Source organism: Symphalangus syndactylus, chromosome 20 (genome assembly GCF_028878055.3).
Source record: "Symphalangus syndactylus isolate Jambi chromosome 20, NHGRI_mSymSyn1-v2.1_pri, whole genome shotgun sequence".
In the NCBI taxonomy this organism is placed as follows: domain Eukaryota; kingdom Metazoa; phylum Chordata; class Mammalia; order Primates; family Hylobatidae; genus Symphalangus; species Symphalangus syndactylus.
In genome coordinates, this window is record NC_072442.2 from 57,008,051 (window position 1) to 57,027,377 (window position 19,327).

General features: G+C 43.1%; 1 protein-coding gene across 5 annotated transcripts in view; it reads right to left on the bottom strand.

The window, feature by feature from the left end:
• SHISA6 (shisa family member 6) overlaps nt 1–19,327 on the bottom strand; it is a 336,730-nt gene that overhangs the window by 187,378 nt on the left and 130,025 nt on the right. For 3 of the 5 annotated variants that reach the window (XM_055258022.2, XM_055258021.2, XM_063628320.1), the window contains one exon: nt 5,392–5,487. The exons of the other annotated variants lie outside the window; for them this stretch is intronic. In XM_055258022.2, the coding sequence (XP_055113997.2) occupies nt 5,392–5,487 (96 nt within the window). The remainder of the gene's footprint in view (nt 1–5,391; nt 5,488–19,327) is intronic. 5 annotated transcript variants of the gene reach the window in all.

Here is a 19,327-nt window from a genome sequence, read left to right on the forward strand (position 1 = left end):
TTCCTTTTACCAAAGGCTTCAAAAATTTCTCTCTCTCTTTCTCTCTCTCTTGGTCTTTCTTCCTCTCTCTCTCTCTAACTCCCACCCTCCTCTATCTGGCTCCCAGCATGGCAGAAAGGACCTGGTGAGTGGTGAGAAATACCAGAGAAGGGCAGGCAGTAACTCGTATCATCACCTCCATGGGGACCTGCATGTCACATTCACTCTGCAGCTGCAGTAAGCACATCTGCTACTGCCACTGCCGCTGCCACCACTGTAAGGACCCCTTACTCACCCTGGTGTGGCCAGGGATATCCCAGTGGAAACCACTGGAATTGACAATATTGAAATATGGGGGTTCTGGAAAGAATCCCCTGGCTTTTTCAACCAGGCTCAAAAATCAACCAGCCGGACTGTTTAACCAAATTGCCAAAGTTGAATAGGGTTTCCATAGATGTATTCATTTAGACAGATTCTGAAAATCTATCTGAAGGGACTGAGCTTCCTCTCAGGAAGGGCAGTCCCTGCCAATCTAGTGTTCACGCTGTAACTCCTGGCTTATCTCTTTTATGACTTCCTGTCTTGCAAAATGTGTGCCTCTGATAAGAAGAGTCATCTTCTACTGAGCAGCTACCTGTGGTTCCCATGGGAGCACAGCCCATCCACCACCTCAGCTGCTCCGCAGCTTGGAGAGGCAGGATAGCACAGTGAGCAGCAGCAGATCTTCAGAATCAGGCCTGGATTTGGAATAAAACAAGAATGACTGCTTGATGTTGACTTAGGCAAGTTGCTCAACTGCTCTGAGTTTCACTTTTTGCCAATGAAATGAAGGTAACGAGCTCTCCCACAGGGTGGTTGTAAAGGTGAAGATACTGGCACACAGTATGTATGTATGTATGTATGTATGTATGTATGTATGTATGTATTTATGTAAAGACCTGGTACATAGTAAATGCTCAGCAAATAGAAGTCTTCATCACTGAGTTTTCATGGTGGCAGCCTGGGAGGACTCTGCCTTGCTAAAGACTGTTCTGGGTTCCAGTGTTGGGGGTTGGGTGATCTTGTCTAATTAACGAAGAAAAGATTTCAGGGGGAACTTGTCCTAAACTCATGGTCACTCAGATCAGCATCTTAACCCTAGATTCTATTTGTCATGAAGGATGAATGAACAGGAGGTCAAAGAAAGGAACAAAGAAAGGAAGACACGCAGAAGTAGGTACTTAGAAGGAGACAGTAAGAGGAAAAGTAAGAATTATAAGAGAAAGAATGAGTATGCCATTCAGTTAGAAAGTCCTGAAAAAGCGTGTCAGAACTAATTCTAGTGCCTGGAGAGCCTAAGGTTGTGCTATGTAACCCGGGGGGTTGGCCAATCACTGTGGGACCTTCTAGACAAAAGTGAAGGCTCTACCAACAGGTGAGAGAGACAGTAGAGGCCTTTGAGGGATATGGAGCTCCCACAGGCAGAATTCTATGTTTTATAAGGTCTCGTGTTCTCAATCCCACTAACAAAAGAATACCCATTTATTGTAGGCTTCCTTTGAGAGTATTTAATTACCCATGCACTATGGATCTTGTTACAAAGCAGACAGATCCATATGCATTCTTACCCCCAAGCCCTTGAAGTGGAAGAGCCCCCACTGATGCTAGAGGGTGCTTCTGTCTCCAAGCTGCCTCTAGAGCCTATAAAAAAGGGCTGACAGGGCTGGGCATGGTGGCTCATGCCTGTAATCCTAGCACTTTGGGAGGCTGAGATGGGCGGATCACCTGAGGTCAGGAGTTTGAGACCTGCCTGGCCAACATGGTGAAGCCCTGTCTCTACTAAAAATACAAAAATTAGCCAGGCAAGGTGGCGCATGCCTGTAGTCCCAGCTACTTGGGAGGCTGAGGCAGAAGAATTGCTTGGACCCGGGAGACAGAGGTTGCAGTGAGCCACGATCGTGCCACTACACTCTGGCCTAGGTGGCAGAGTGAGACTCTGTCTCAAAAAAAAAAAAAAAAAAAAGGCTGACAGGACTGATGTCAACTAAGATTCCAATGAAGACTCCCATCTTCACTTAGAACAAGGACCATCCATGCTTGGCTCTTGCATAATCAGAGTCTGATTAGAAATACACATTAAATTAAGTGATCTGGGTTAGTAGGGCAATGTTGTTAGCTTGTAAAGCAGGTGTTGGCTACCCATTTAGTTCTGAGAGTCAAAATCGGGCAATGCAATGGTTAGATGCCACCAGGGGCTTAAGGAAAATGTTGGATGAAGAGAGAAAAAGGAATAAAGGAAGAGGATCCAGAAAAGGAGTCACTGAAGTTGAAACAAAGGATAAAGAAAGAAAACAAAGAGAATTAAACATATACAAATGAAAATGACCCCACATTAGATGTTTCTGAATTATTCCCTTCCATGGGATATTTACATGGGTCCAGTTGCTTACAGCTAGCACTTAGAGTTGAACTCAGTTTGCTCTGAAGGAAGAGAGGATGGTTCCTTGCCCTCTTCCAGAGATCCCAGCTGTCCAGAGGACTAAAGAGTCCCTGACATTACAAGGGAAGTTCAGGCCAGGTGTAGTGACTCAATCCCATAAACTCAGCACTTTGGGAGGGGAAGGTGGAAGGATCACTTGAGGCCAGGAGTTTGAGACCAGCCTGGGCAACATAGTGAGACCCTGTCTCTACAAAAATTAAAAAAAAAATTAAATTAGCTGAGCATGGGAGCATGCGCCTGTAGTCCCAGCTACTCAAGAGGCTGAAATGGAAGGATCACTTGAGCCCAAGAGTCTGAGGTTATAGTGAGCTATGATTGTGCCACTGTACTTCAGCCTGGGCAACCGAGTGAGTCCCTGTCTCCCTCTCTCTCTCTGTCTAAAAAATGGAATCTCCATTTCCGAAGTCTGCCTGCACCCACTACCCCCAACCACACCACCTTCAAACCCAGATTCTTTGTTCTTGAAACTTTAGCTGTTCTCTAAATAGAGAAATACACACAAGCTACATTGCTGGAAAGAGAAGGTGTCAGAAGCCTTGGTAGAGAAGGGAACGGGGAGAAAAATATGGCACAAATAGTGAATGGGGAGAACAAGCAATGCACGCACAGGAGGGGCAGGTAGTGCCACAGAACAAATTAAGTTGGGAGATAAGGAGCATCAGACACAGCACAGCCCCACAGGCATGGGCAGGGGAGGGTCTCCTGGATGCCCCCAGCAGCAGTGACTGAAAGAACAGATGGGGACTGGGAATCAGCTTTATGTGGCTCTGATGGAGTCCAGTTCATTTGGAAGCAGTCTTACGTCCACTACTGGATAAATGCATGATCTGGCTCCCCTATGGCTTGGATCCTCTCTCTCTCCACTCTCGTCCTCTTTTATCCTGCTGTACTCAGACTGGCCTCCTTTCTACTTCCCCAATTCCCACCTTATTGGAGAGGCCTTCCCTGGGAAGAGCAGATTCCTGCCACTGCACTCCCTGCTCCCTGCTTTAATTTTTCTCCTTGCACTTATTGTCAATAATTTATTTTGTCTGTTTCCCCCAGTGGAATGTGAGTTCTGTAAGGAACTCCATAAACTCCATATCTTCTAAATATTGCTTAGCACATAGCAGGCTTCACTAAATCTTTGTTGAAAGAATGCATGAACCCAAAGCCATCATATTTATTACATGTATAAAGAGTTCTGTTGGTTGAAGTGTTGGGTGTTTTGGATTGGACCACCTATAAGAGTAAGGGGTAGGGGAAAGGGCGGGGAGAAAACCTCCCTAACAGTTGCCGTGTTCTGTTTGGAAATCCATATTTCCACCTCTGCTGCAAGGTTTGTAGGCTTGTGGTAGCTGGCCTCCAAATTGGCCCCCAACAATGCCCGGCTCCTGATATTCATGCCTCAGTGTAGTTCCCACCCACTCAGAATAAGATATTGCAAAAGTAAAGGCGTGCAACGGATAGGATTGGTCATCAAAGACACCGTGTCTTCTGTCTTTCTCCTTCTCTGATTACCCACCCTGAAGAAATCCAGGCACCATGCAGTGAAGACACTCAGCCACCCAGGGAGAGAACGTCACGGGAGGAACTGAAGCTTCTTGCCAACATCCAGCACCATGTGAATGAAGCGTCTTGGAGGCAGATCCTCCAGCCCTAGTCAAGCCTTCAGAGGAGGCAGCCCTGCCTGACGTGGTGACGGCAACCTCATGAGACTCCAAGCCCAAAGCACTCAGGTTCCCAACCCACAGGAACTATGTGAGATAACGGATGTTTATTATTGTTTTAAAATGCTAAGTTTGAGAGTAAATTGTCTCCCAGTACTAGGTAATAATCACAAAGTGGATGATGTGGGGACCGGCGATCCCAGGTTTGAGTTAATAGACTGTGGCCCAGAATATATCTTTTAGTGAGTAACTGTGAGTCCGTTTCCCATTCTGGAGATAGCTGGTCCCAGTTTGATTCTGCAACTCTTAGTAGCCACAAATGCCACCTGTGTCCTCAATAAACTTTATTTAGACACAAACAGACACAACAGAAAATACATACACAGATACAGATTTTTTTTTTCTCTACAGGATGCACAAACATCACATAAGGAATTTAAAAAGTAGGTGCATGGAATGTAAGAAAATATTGCACAGTTCCTTGTTTACTCACACAAGACACATATCTTAGGGGAAGACAGGGATCCACTATCCCTACAACAGAATTCACATTTGATCTATAACAGCACACAGGTGTTGGGACGGTAATCAAAGGAGTTAGGGATCCAGTGACTCTTGATGTGACAGAATGCTCACAACACTCGTAGGACCTTATTTAAACAAAAGACAGAATTGAGGAGGAGTCCATGCCCCCTGCACAGATGCTCTGCAAGCTGTCAGCTAGGTTGTAAAGCAGATCGGCAGAAACTCTAGGTCAGCTTTCATCTTGAGGCTTGAAGGTCTGCATAACCTTCTACCTTTGTGTCCACATCATAGAGTGTTTACGGAGACACACTTAGGATGCTGAAACTCTCCACATGCACACCGGCTTAGATACTACAGTACAGAACGTTGACATCGGCTTATAAAATGTAGCTTTCAAAAGGAAAAGGAATAATAGCCACGAGGCGAACACACACACTGCAAATGCTGCTACATCCACCGGCAGTTTTCCACCACACTCCCTGTGGTCCCCTCCCACAAGGAGCCGCCAGCATCTGTGTCCCCGTCACGGGTGGAGCGGGATGGGTGTCTCTTGGAAGTCTATCGCCCTCTAAAGTCACACCTGTGACCTCCTGGTAACTCCTGTCAGAAGCCACGCATGTCACCAGGACAAGCTGCCATGGAACCACCCCACTTATTCCTGTCCCAGACAAGCCTCTGGCCTCCACACCATCTTCTCATTTCAGATGGGGGTTCCCTAGGCAACCTCTGTATTTTAGTAAAAAATGGTTTCCACTGTACCCTTGGTGTGTCCTCTTCCTAATGTGACAAATCCAGATGAGATGAAGTTATGGAGATCAGGTCCTCCACTTCGGTAAGCATCCTTCCCATAATGCCCTGCAAGAAGATGGGGCAGAATTACCTGGCGCGTCCACGACACCAACATGGAAGACAAGCGCAGCTGCATCTCACCCAACAGTGACGGAATGCATGTTTTCAAACCAGCAGCTAAGTCAGAATGTGGAGGCAGCCAAGAATATATATACACATATATATAAAATATATATTATATATGAAAAATATATATATTACTGAATATATATACATATACACATATATAATTATATATACATATTATACATATATGTGTGTATATATATTAGTATATATACACACATATATGTATATAAAACTGTGCAACAAAGAACAAAGTCCTGGGAACATTACATTACATTGAAAGTATAGGAGAGCAAAGGAGATACATGGCTTGATTTTGGCATTTCTGGCTGAGTGCGAAGTACACCAGAACCTTAGTCTATTTGTCCCACCACTCTTTCCTTTATCTCACCTTCCCTCTGTCTCTTTCATCCATTATTCATTTGTTTTTTCTTTCTAATGTTTATGAATCACACCACAACCTGTGGGACTACAGCTCGTGACTTCAGAGAAATCCAACAGCAGCTGAGGCTGACAAATAGAATGGTGGCTACAAAATACTGCGAAAATATATATGTGCTTCACTTCTTTGACTTTCTGCAGCAGACATTATCCCCTGCCTGCCTAATGCAGATATCTCCCTGTGGGTTTGTGGGGAGGAAAAGACGGAGGACAGGTTAGGATTGTGGATAGAAATTCAAAGAGAAGTAAGTTAATGTTCTACTTCTGACATTCAAAATAGGATTTTGCAGTATGCTTGAAATACAGGCATTGTAAAGAAAGAAAGGCCTCCCTAAATGCCCTCCTAAAGTATGTACATGTGAAAAAACCATTTCTTTCATGTTACCAAAAGAGTGTATTAAAAATCGTACGTATAACAATGCACAGACCTACTTCAGATATAATGTTAAGTTTAAAAATGGACAGAAACGGTTCATTAAATAGAATCACAGTGCTTAAAAATTCAAACTGGTGCGTGCGTGCGTGCACGCGCGCGCACACACACACACGATAGAAAAAAAGCACACCAACATATCAAAGACAAATGTCTTTAGATAGTAGGAACACGAGTGCTATTTCTTCTGTCTTTTCAGCTTTTCTATATTTTCCAAGTGTTTTTTCCATATGAACATGTAATTTGTCTCATATAAATAGGTAAAATAAATGCCTAATGGAAAAACTTATGAAAATACAAAGACAACGCAAAGCATGATTTTTCATAATGTGCCACTTTCTGTATCAGTAGATTGCAACCCTGGGTGCGTGCTGGAATCGGGGTTGGGGGACAAGGAGAAGGAGAGCATTAGGACAAATAGCTAATGCACGTGGGGCTTAAAACCTAGACGACAGGTTGACCAGTACAGCAAATCACCATGGCACATGTTTACCTATGTAACAAATCTGCACCTTCTGTACATGTATGCTGAAACTTAAAGTAAAATTTTTTTAAGAAAATGCAGACCCTCAGACTCAACTCCAGAGATTCTGATTCAATTGGGTGGGGTCCGGGCTTAGGCAGGTATGTTGTTAAAGCACTCTCTAGTGATTCTAATGTGCCACCGGAAATGAGAACCGCTGCCTTAGTGTAAATGGAGGAACAACTAAGCTCAGTTTATTCAGGTGACTTCAATGAATACCTCTTAGGCGCCCAGCTCTACCCACAATTTACGTTCAGGGCTTCAGCACTCTTCCTCCGAAGAGTGGAGTCTGGCTCCATTCCCTCCCTCTTACTCCAGATTTCAAACCTGAGAGTGCCTCAGCATAGCCAGGAGAGCTTAAAACAGGTGCTGGGCCGTACTCCCAGAGTTTCTGATTCAGAAGATCCAGGATAGGGCTCAGGAGCCTGCACTTCTATCAAGTCTCCTGGTGATGCGGATGCCACTGTTTTGGGGACCACACTCTGAGAAGCGATGCCTTCACGCATCAGGAACAGGAGAATCTTGCCACTGTTTCCCTGACACCCTCCCTTCTGGAATAAGTTACCTCCTTCTTTAGGGCACACAGCTTTCCAGGAGGAGCATTCTTGCTGTAAAATACTGTGGCCACAACCCTCACTTTGATAGAACAGAATTATTAGGCCAGGCGGGGTGGTTCATGCCTGTAACCCCAGCACTTTGGGAGGCTGAGGCGGGTGGATCACGAGATCAGGAGTTCGAGACCAGCCTGGCCAACATGGTGAAACCCCGACTCTACTAAAAAAAAAATACAAAAATTAGCCGGGCGTGGTGGTGCATGTCTGTAATCCCAGCTACTTAGGAGGCTGAGGCAGGAGAACCGCTTGAAACCAGGAGGGATGGAGGTTGCAGTGAGCCGAGATTGCGCCACTGTACTCCAGCCTGGGCGACACAGCAAGGCTCCAACTCAGAAAAAAAAAAAAAAGAACACAATTATTAGAACTGAACTGAGGCTTCTGCCCATCTCCTAGGCCACGTGACAGCTCCCGAAACCGAACTCCACTATCTGGAGAAATGCATCTTCATCAGGGGGAGAAGAAGCGGGTGGTCAAGAGTGTGTGGAAGGGTTTGTTACCAGCCCCGGGGGGAGCTGGGACCCTTTTGTAACTCTGTCACTTCCTCCCTACCCCATCCACGAACAGAAGAGTAAGAAAAGGAAGAAATGACTCAGAACCCTCATAAATTTGGACCGCATTAATTCAGAACTTGTGATACATCCTGTAGAATTTGGACTGGTTTATTTTTGTGCTTCTTATAAATAACATCTTTGATAAGCAAATCAATACTGAGGAAGATGAAACATAAAACTATGCCTGTGTCACTTACAAATCACTCTTATCTGTCAGCTGGAATAAGGTCCCTCAGGGCTATGCCTTGCTCTGGGGCTCAGGGGGTGATGCTCATTAGAAAGGAACTGAAGTTTCTGGATCACCAACTATGCACCAGGCAGAGAAACAGAGCCTCTGCGAACATAGCTTTTTTTATCTTTTGACATAATAATAGCTAACATTGTATAGTATTTTGTAGTTTACAAAGATCTTTCACATACACGTGTTACTTAAAATTGTAGTCGATACCATGTGGTAAGTTATTATTATTATTCTCCCATTTTCCTGATGGAAAAATGGAGGCCCTTGTATCCAAGTCTTCTGACTCCAAATCTCATGCTCAATCCAGTGTGCACACCTAGCTTCATTTGCTCCTCTCAAGAATCTCGTGAAAAATGATCACTTTCTTAAGTTCATGCAGCTAAGTGGTGGTAGATTCTGGTTTCCAACCAGGTGGAGCTGCTTTCAAAGTCCACAATCTTTCTACACTCTCACCCTGACCACCTCACCACTGTGGCCTGAACAAGTACAGCTGTGGCCCTTCTCTAGGACAATGACCAAGACACAGTAGAAATGGTAGGTCTGGAGAATTCCACTTGGTGATACCCAGGTTCATAGAAGCTGAAGCTCAGAAGTACTGAGGTTTCGAGTGGGGGAAAACAGAAAAGATGCTGGGGCATAATGAGGCAGCACCAAAAGCATTTGAAAGGACTAAAGAATTCTTTGGTCAAATCAGTTTGGAAAATGTTGAGTTCAATGAAATGAAAAGCTACATAAAAACCAAGTCTAGGGACTTCTCACAAGGCAGTGATCACTGAACTGTCTATGGAGCCTTTATGTTTTTCAAAGCCATCCACTGGGACACTTTTTGGGAAAGCTGCTCATGAGGCTGAGGTGGAAAAAACACAATGACAGTTTCAGCTTTCATTTGAGCTGTGGTTCTCAAAGTTGAGCGTGTACCACACTCTCCTGGATGGCACAGATCGCGGGGTCCCGCCTCCAGAATCCCGGATTTAGTAGGTCAGAGGAGAGGCCTGACAATTTCCATTCCTAACAAGTTCCCAGATGCTGCTGCTAATGCTCTTAGTTGTCCAAGGACAACTCTTTATGAACTGCTATGTTTGGACCAGTGACAGATCAGTCTTCCGCTGGACCCAGGGTCAAGGTCTAGAATGATCTGCATTCTCTGTAGCCTCCAAAGTTTAATATGAACCAGGGCAGCATGAAGGGAAGAAGGGCTGGTTAAAAGTGAAGCCCCAGACTGGGCGCAGTGGCTTACGTCTGTAATCCCAGCACTTTGGAGGGCCAAGGCGGGTGGAACACAAGGTCAGGAGATCGAGACCATCCTGGCTAACATGGCAAAACGCCATCTTTACTAAAAATACAAAAAATGAGCCAAGCATGGTGGCACGGACCTGTAGTCCCAGCTACTCGGGAGGCTGAGGCCTGAGGCAGGAGAATTGCTTGAACCTGGGAGGCGGAGGTTGCAGTGAGCTGAGATTGCGCCACTGCAATCCAGGCTGGGCGACACAGCGAGACTTCATCTCAAAAAGAAAAAAAAAAAAAGTGAAACCCCATTCAGGCAGACAGAAGAGAGGGGAGTCAGTGCCTCTTCTTTTCCTTGGTGATGCATACAGTTAATGGGTTGATGTTATGAACTCATGATTATATGAGTGGGTATCATAGGATTTGTTAGCTGTAACACAAAGAACCACCCCCTTCCCTGTCCTGCAGTCTCTGCCCATCTGCCACCTATCGGGGTAAAAGGACAAAAGAGGGCAAACTTTGACCAAATTGCAATTCAAGAGAAACAACCATGTATATGCAGCAGAGCTCTGGACAGAAGCAAGCCAAAGTTCCGTGAAGCATAAGCACTTCCATGACACAGGACGGACAGACACACAGTCCACAGCCAGGGACAAGGGTGGTTTCAGGTTTCAGAGCATGCCTTCCACCACCTGCTGAACCGAATGGTGCAAATCAGCATCCAGGTGATGTCTATACCTCCAGTTCTGCCACTGCCCCCTCACCTTCACCACTGACAACCCTCCCTAAAGCAACAAAGATTTTATTTTAGCTCAGTCACTGCCCAGGCTGCCTCGACCTCCCGTCAGAACTCCATGCCTTTCCCAAATCTCAGCAGAATTCAGAAGTCCTAGAGACAGCACCAAGGGACAACTGTCCCCAGGCAGGAGGCAGATTCAAGCTAAAGACAGGACCATGGCTGGGCTCCTGGAGTGTGTGATGGGGCTGACTCTGATAAGAAAGCAAGCGCAGGGAAAGTTTCTCTGTGAAAGAGATTTGCTGCAAGGAAAGGAGGGAAAAAACGAGATAATATCCAAAGAGTGATCTCTGTAAGACTTAACAGAATTTTGCATCTGTGAGATTAAACCAACAGTCATAAGCGGGAAACAAACTGATCAGGACAGTTTGCCTTGGGTTGCAGATCTGGACTAGAAAACGGATACAGAAGGAAACTGATAAAGGAGAGTCCAATGAGAGAAAGGCGTTGGGTACTCAGAGGGCAAGGACAAAGAGATAAAAACTGTGGGAGAAAAGACAGGGCACAGAGGACAACTTTAGGAGTCATACCTATTTAAAATAGGACTCCTAGAGGAGAGACAGAAGGGAGAGTTCAGAAGCAGTAATTAAAAGTTAATAGTTTTTCTTTTTTTCTGAACAGATGGAAGACTTTAGTCTTTAGATCAAAAGAAATAATCAAGTACCAGACTGTGCATTAAAAGGGGCTGATATCTAGATATCCTCTGGTGAAATGCCATTTTAAAAAATAAAGGAGAAAACTCAAGCCAACATCATAAAACACAAAACCTACAGAAAGTGCGGCAACGTTTTTAAGAATTTTGAGCCTTTCATTTTTGTAGAGGCGGGACAGTATACTGGTGGAGGGACACTCTATCTGGAAATAATTGACAAGATTCAAACCTCTGTGTGTCTGTATCCTCAAATGCAAAAGGAAAACAATGATGATTCCCATTTCATATTATACCTGTTACATATAATATGAATTATATATATGTTATATATAATATCAACGCACAAAGCATTTAGAACAGTAGTACTAGTATTATTTAAGTACTACTATTACTACTATTTAAGTACTAGTATTAAGTATTAAGTACTAGTACTAGTACTATTGAAGTACTACTAGTATTATTTAGGATAAGAGCTTGCTATTATTTTTGAATGAAGATGTTTTGATTCCATTCCTCTACCTAAAAATTCACTGAAAATCATGAAAAGAAAGGAGAATAGAAAAGCTTTCTTCACAAAAAAGTCCAGACTTTTCACTAAATAGGAGAAAAATATACAAACATAAACATACATGCAAATATACACAAAAACACATACACAGAAATCAAGTCAAGAACTAAGAAGCTAAATACAAAAAAATCAAACACTAAAAATTGTCAGATAAGAATCAGAGAGAATATGTTAATGATCTCAGGGTAAGAATTTTTAAACAAGACTCAAAGTCAAAAACTAGAGAGAAAACAAAAAAAATTTAAACTGTGATACATCAAAAGCAATCATGAAACTACAAGTCAAAGACTAAAAATGTTTATTTACATTACTTTCTAGAGCACGTAAATAACTTCACATTAATAAGAAAGTAAACAACCCAATAAAAAAAAAGTAGGGAAAAGAAATGCATAGGCGACTCAAAGGAAAGAAAACCCAAAGGACAAATACACATAAAGTAGTGTTCAATCTCACAAGTAATAGGGAAATTCAAATTAAAACCATAATAAGGTATCATTTCACACTCAATAGACTAGCAAAAATTAAAATGCCTGAGCCTACCGACATGAATAAGCAGAAACAAGAACTCAGGTACCCTTCTGGTGGGAGCGTAAATCGGTTCAACTGCTTTGAAAAGAACTTTGGCAATGGCTAATAAAGTTGAATGTGGATATAGCAGGAAACTGGCCATTCTACTTCTAGGTATACAGGCTAGATAAATCCTCACACGTGCATAAGGAGATAGGCACCAGCATGTTCATTGCAATACCGTTTGTAATACCAACAAATTAGGGAAAAGAATCTATCTTCCCAGCCAGAGAAAAGTCATAAATAGTGGTGTACTCACACAATGTATTCCTATACAGTACAAATGAAATGTAATGAAATTAAATGAACCTGAGCTCTAAATATCAGCATGGGTGGTTCTCAGTCATAATGATGAATGCACAAAGCAAACAAGAAAAGCAGGATGACATGACACAGAGAGAGTTTTAAAATTGCGACATAACACATTATGTTGTTTAAGGATGCGTGCATATGTAGTATTATACAGATACAAAGAAATTCATTGAAATGATAGAGATTTTAATATAACAGATAATTCTGTAGGTAAGAAGAAAAATGTAATTAGAAAAAGTATAAAAAGTACTTCTCTGTTTCACTTCCTATGCTGGGTAGCTGGAGACTTGCTTGGCAATTAAACAATTTTTTGTTTTATTTGTTTATAATCTAGATAAATGATGGATGGATAGATGGACAGACAGATGGATAGACTGATTGGCGGCTTTTGGTTAAGTGGCTGTTACCTGAGGGTTTTATTCATCGCTAAATTATCTTTTAAGAATAAAGGCCACAAAGAGTCTCCAGTTTTAAGAACTCAGGGACTAAAATACCCACAAGTCACCATTGATGGGAGAATTAAAATAGACCTGATGACAAAATCCGCCAAGAAAGAAATAAAACTCTAGAATTTCTAAAAACATGAATTTGTTTATCTGTAATCTTCAAGCAGTACACAAATCCCAAATTCATTAAGAAAAGATTGGCAAACTAGATTACACATTTTTAAGCATTTAACGAGTTATCTTTATTGACAGAAATAAAGTTAAATGATACTGGAGTTGCCCCAGAAAATCTGGTGTAAAAACAGGGTGATCAAAGTACACTGTGGTCATGAAATAAAACCGAAAGTAGCTTGAGGGGTGGGGGAGCAATTCTCCATCTTTAGAGCCTGCTTGAAATGCATTATGTGCCCTCAGAAAAGGCACAGAGCTGGCCTCTGACAAGCTGAGAGGGAGCTTGAATGGTGCTTAGGCCCTTCTGTACAACCCACGGGTACAAACAAACAAATAATAACTAGAAAAAATACATTAAAAATACACAAAAACTAAAAAAAAAAAAAAACCCAATAGGTAGTACCCCACTACACACAGAAAGAAAATGTTTTAAAAGGCTAATGGATATTTAAAAATATGATTAACCTTAACTCCCAATTAAGAAAACACAAAGCAAAATATAAGATACCTTCTTAGAAAACGAATCAGTTTGGCAAAACCGAACAATTTGATGATACCCAGTGCCAGGAGAATGGGCACCTCATTCCCACTGGTGGGAGTAAAAATCAGTAGTGCCAATTTGAAGGGCATGCCTTTGACCTATTTTCCTGCTGCTAGAAATTTACCTTACATATATGCCCTCAAAATTTTCCATATATCTCAACCAGGCTAGACAGTGCAGGATTCATTGTAAATAGTCTCTGCCAGTGAGAGACTTAATAAACTGGAATCCAACATCCATGATGGAATACTATGCAGCTGTTAAAAAGAAGGAGGCAGAGCTGTATGTGCTGGTAGGAAGGTTTCCAAGATACAGAAAGTTGAAAAAACAACAACAAAAAAGCAAGACCCAGAGCAATGCTTATGTATGACCTCTTTTATATAAATAACAATAAAAAGAATACATACAAAGAAAATATCTATAGGTCCATTCCAGGTATGATGATTTATACAAACAATAATCTTTTTCTGGAGATAATCATGAACACAATCTAAAAAAACTTTCTTTCCTTTGAGGAGATGGGTGGGGCTGATGGGAGGGAGGCATTTGCCTTTGATTTTTATTATTTTCTTTAATGTTTGAATATTCTAAGCATGTGTTATTTTAATTATTGTAATATTTAGAGTTTATCTGGGATTATAAAGTGGGCTCATGCACCATTTATTTTTTGTTTTTCTCTTTGTACTTTTTAATTTGAAAACAACCAAAAAAACCTAATAACGTTATTTTATAAAAAGAAGTACAAGGTCCAGGAAACGAGAGGGGCCACTTTTCCATGTGTAAATGACAAGGCATTTATCAAACACAGATACTAATACCTAACCTCACAGGAGGGCAGTGAGTATTAAATGACATTCTGTGTATAAAGTGCTTCGTCTAATACTCTGCACAAATAAGCCCTCAATAAATGGGAGCTGCTCTTTGCATTAAGACCACAGTTTTCCTCCTTCCCATGTACCTCCCTGGGGTCCTCTTACCCTGCATGTGCCTCAAGCTGACCTCAGGCCAGAAAGAGTAAAGGAAAAAGGGAGCTGGAGAGAGCCCGGGGTTTGCCCTCTGGCCTGAGGGCTCCTTCCCTGAGGAAGCCCCAGGGCTCCTTCCAGTTCCCAAGAACACACAACCTTGACTATACAATGAGAAGGGGGTGGGGAGCCAGGAGACCTGTGTTCCTCTCTGCAGTAACTTTTTGCTGAACTAACAAGGCAGCTTCTGAGCTTGCTCTTACTGAGGTAAACTGGGGCAGGCCAGGTCTAACTGGAGATTGCACTAACACTAGCTAGTGCAAAAATCTCCAGAGAGCAGCAACTGGGGATGTGTTATTTCATGTGACAATTCTAGTGCTCGCTCGCACAAGCCCATGAATACTGTGTCCTCCAGGGTCTGTGCAGAGTTAGGAGAGCTGTTGGCAAATACTCTGGGCACCCCAAAGATCTCCTCTCTGGTAGTCTTCCCTCTGCCTACACTGCTGCTGGGGGAAACAAAGGGGACCATCGCTAAGTGACTAGCCCATCAGGTGAATGCAAGGTGTCCACAGATGGGAAGGCTCAGGATAAATCATCCCAGCTTGTCAGAACCATTCAGGGACTACCTTACCCAACACTCCCATTGGACTAAAGAAGTATAAACCCAAAGAAGGTGAGTAATGACATTCTCAAGGTCACAAAGGCAGATAGTCTTGGAAACAGAAACCCACACTCTTGACTTCCAAGATGGTGCTTTCATCCTATCATCTGCCCTAAGAGAAAGCAGAAGATCTCATCAGATACAGAAGCATGAGGAGCATAGGCAAGATGGGGTGGGTACTAAGGACCTAGAATGCAGCTTGATAGCCATCCAATGAGTGGGTGAATCCTCCCGAAAGCAGTTCGTAAGCAAATCTCTTTTGATTCAACTAAATGTCCCCCAAATCATCATTTTGTTGGTTTGGATTTTGTTTTTAAACTGGTGCTTTGTGTTTGAAACCAAAAACAAAGAAACAAACAAAAACATAAATATGTGATCCATGGATGTCTCCAGCTGAGGCCAAGAGCAAAGAAGGGGAAGGTCAAGGGCAAACTGTAGGTCAACTCACCCGTTGTAATTGAGGAGCTCCACTATGGGGTCTCCTGTATATTATATAGGCTTTCAGGTAAGATATTTTTATCTTAAAAAAGTTACATGACTTAAAAATACAGTGTTTGAAAACCATACCTCTCAGGTATCCTAACTATTTACCACAGGGATGAGGGAGAGGAGTGCTTGGTGGTCGTGATCTTCAGAGGTTTTAGGGGGGCTAAACCCTCTGCTTACTCCCTGCCATCGAGATAAAGTCAGAGAATGTTGCAACAGGAGTCTTCAGGGTCACCTTTTCTCGCCCCTCTATTTGCTGATGAGAAACCTGGAGCTAGGGAAGGATAGCAAACAGTGCAAGGTCATGGAGGCATTGACTGTTAAGTGGGGACTAAGGTCAGTGTCTTTGATTTCCCAGCCCTGGGCACTTTCAATGCGCCTAGCAGTCCACAGTCTGCTCTGTGTTGGAGAAAACAAGGCAAAAGGCTGAGTTCTATTTCAGGGAACCCCAGTGCGCCATTTATTTTCTCCTCAGATATGCTGGCTGTAATCCCCTTGGAAAGATGCCCAGAGATTAACCAAATTCTTGTCTCTGACTGGTCAACGTCCCAGAGCTGTTGCATTGTCATAAGCAGGACCCTGGCCAAGATAAACCCTGAAAAGAGCCGGGTAGAAGAAGCAAACAATGTGGCGCTCTGCAGGGAGGAACAACTCTTTCTTTGCACCCAGCGTCTTATGAGAATACAGGTTAGACCTCATGGCTCTATTAAGAAATGAAGGAATTGTCAGGTTCCTCTTGTCATCCTGCAGATGTGCAGTGTGTTAGCCCATGGGGCAACTGAGACCTGCTTTCCTCTCTGTTTCTTGACTTCTTCTCACATTCTGCAAAAACACTGGGCTTCCTATGAGTGAATCCAAATGAATGAGTTTTAACTAAATGATCCTGAGAAACTGCCACCGTCTTATATAATTTTGTCATGTGCCTTTGGACTGAGACATTGGTGATGAATGCCTTTTAGCATCTAGAGGAAAATGTGTGAAGAAAATATTGACATTCTCTATTTGCCAAAAGAGTTAAGTCTCAGAGAGGTTAAATAATTACACAAAGTCACAGAGTGACTAAGCTGTGATTTAGGATGGACTCTAAATTCCCTGTCTTTCTATGCTGGGAGTTCCTTTCATTCCATCATACTTCCAAAAAAAGCTAAGCCTGAAGTGTCAAATGGCCCTAGGCATACCTTGGTAACACAGAGGCGATAAGAGCATAGACTTCCAATAAGTCTATCTGGTTCTGGGACTAGCTGTGTGGCTCTGGATGAACCATCCATGCTTTCTAAGTTATCCTCATCTGTAAAATGGGAATGGTGCCTCGCTCATGAGGAAGGAATGAAGATTAAATTAAGTACAATAATTCAGCCGGGTTTGGTGGCCCATGCCTATAATCCCAGCACTTTGGGAGGCTGAGGTGGGCAGATCACGAAGTCAGGAGTTCAAGACCAGCCTGATCAACATAGTGAAACCCTGTCTCTACTAAAATTACAAAAATTAGCTGGGTGTGGTGGCACACGCCTGTAATTCCCAGCTACTCAGGAGGCTGAGGCAGGAGAATCACTTGAACCTGGGAGGCAGAGGCTGCAGTGAGCCGAGATTTTGCCACTGCACTCCAGCCTGGGCGACAGAACAAGACTCTGTCTCAAAAAATAAATAAATAAATAACCAACCAAACAAACACAAAACAAAAAAACCCAACAATTCATATAAAGCACAGTGCCCCTTACAGTTATTTGATAAATGGTTACTATCATTACTAGTACTACTACTATTACTACTAGAAGAGCAAACCTCAAGTATACTGAATATTTCAAAATACTCCAGGGAGAAAGTCAAGGAAAAGTCTTAAGTCCAAAATTATTCAAAGCTCCAGGAAGGACTCTTCTCTACCCCATACTTCTGGGAGAGTGTCAGTTTTCATGCTGGTAATGTCATGGTTTAGGGCACTCACTGCGATTCTCCTGAATGTGCTTTGGAAAAAACAGACCCGCTAACTAAGATGTAGTAGGAGAAAACACTGAAACCCAGCTCATCTCATCTCCAAAAGCAAGCGCTCCATCTCACACCTGCCCGCACTGGCTCCTCTGTGATTCTGTGATCCCTGTCTTGCTCCTGACATGCTGGGAAATTTCATGTTTGTGTGGGTTAGACCATGTCCTTGGTTCTGAGACAGAATTTTGCTTGGACACACCGAGTCTTGTACCGTATTGTCCAAATGTAGTCACATGTATAGAGCATCTTGTGGGATTTTGTTATCTATTGCCTCTGATTCTTTGGAAAAGTGGGCCACGTGAGTGACTTGGGGTTAGATTAATTCAACTTTGGGAAGGTGATAGAACTATAAGTACTCTAGGTGGGGGAGCTGCCCGGCCAGCATCTGCTCAAGGGACCACACCTCTTCCCAAGCACCTAAGAGAGAACTTTCCAACCCAGAGCAAAATAAACAATTGGAGAGGGAGAAAATTTGAGGCGCTAAACTATTTTTCAGACTGTTAACGCCCAGTAGGAAGGTGATTTCATTTGCAGACTGTTATACCCTGAGCCTTCCTTGCCTCCTTATCCAGTTGTGTTAGCATGGTCCATCCTCAGCACCCTCAGCCTCCATCTCATTCCGTGCATTCACTCAGCAAAACCACCAGTGGTGAGAGCCCACCAGCTACATCTAGTAGATGTGGGACTTTAGATGTAAAGGGCTTAGAACAGTGCCTGGGGTGTGTTCAGCAATATCATCGTGACTGCCCGAGTCTCTTAGAATTGAGTACCACAAGTTTCAAAGGGCCCCTCACCTCTTGGGAATTGTGCTTTCCTTCCCTGGGATGTTGGTTCTTCCAATTCCCAAATGTCTTTTATAGTTTCTCCTGTTCCTGAAACCTCCAGAGTCCCCTGTTCTCTGTGCCCTTCAACTCATGACCTTGCCTCATCGGAAAGGAACTCTGTTGTTCACAGGGAATTTACAACCATCCCCTTTCTCTGTCCTCCCTGCTATGAAAGTGAGCCCAATGTCCTTGTTCCGAGCATGGCCTATCCCTTTTCATCTTCTCAAGGACTTAGCTCCTGAAATTCTCCCTCTCCTCCTCAGTCATCAATTTCTCTCCCTCAATGGGCTCATTCATACTGAAACTTCTCAACTCTTATGACTTTACATGTTCCATTCTCCCTTCACCCCATTCCGCCAGCCAAGTCACTGTCCTATTTCTCCACTGTCCTTCTCTATGAAATGTCAAAAGAGTTGCTGATAGTAACTTTCTTCGCCTCACAGTTTGTCCTCAGTTCCTTCTTGTCCATCCTGTAGGTCTGTCTGTCCGTCTCTCCCTTCTGTTCTTCTTATCACCATAAATCCTTATCATATGGATTAAAGTCCAACCTAATTCGGTATGACCTCATCTTAACTTGATTATATCTGCCAAAATCCTGATCTCAAGTAAGCTTCAGCAATTTGGACTTCAACATATCTTTTATGGGGGTACAATTTCACCCATGACAATAGCCAAACGAAAACTTTATTCCTGCAACCCTCCACATACACCGTTTCTCCTCCAATCTTTCTTGTCATTGCTTCCTCAATTCTAGAGCCTTTATTCCTCTCTTCATCTTATCTTC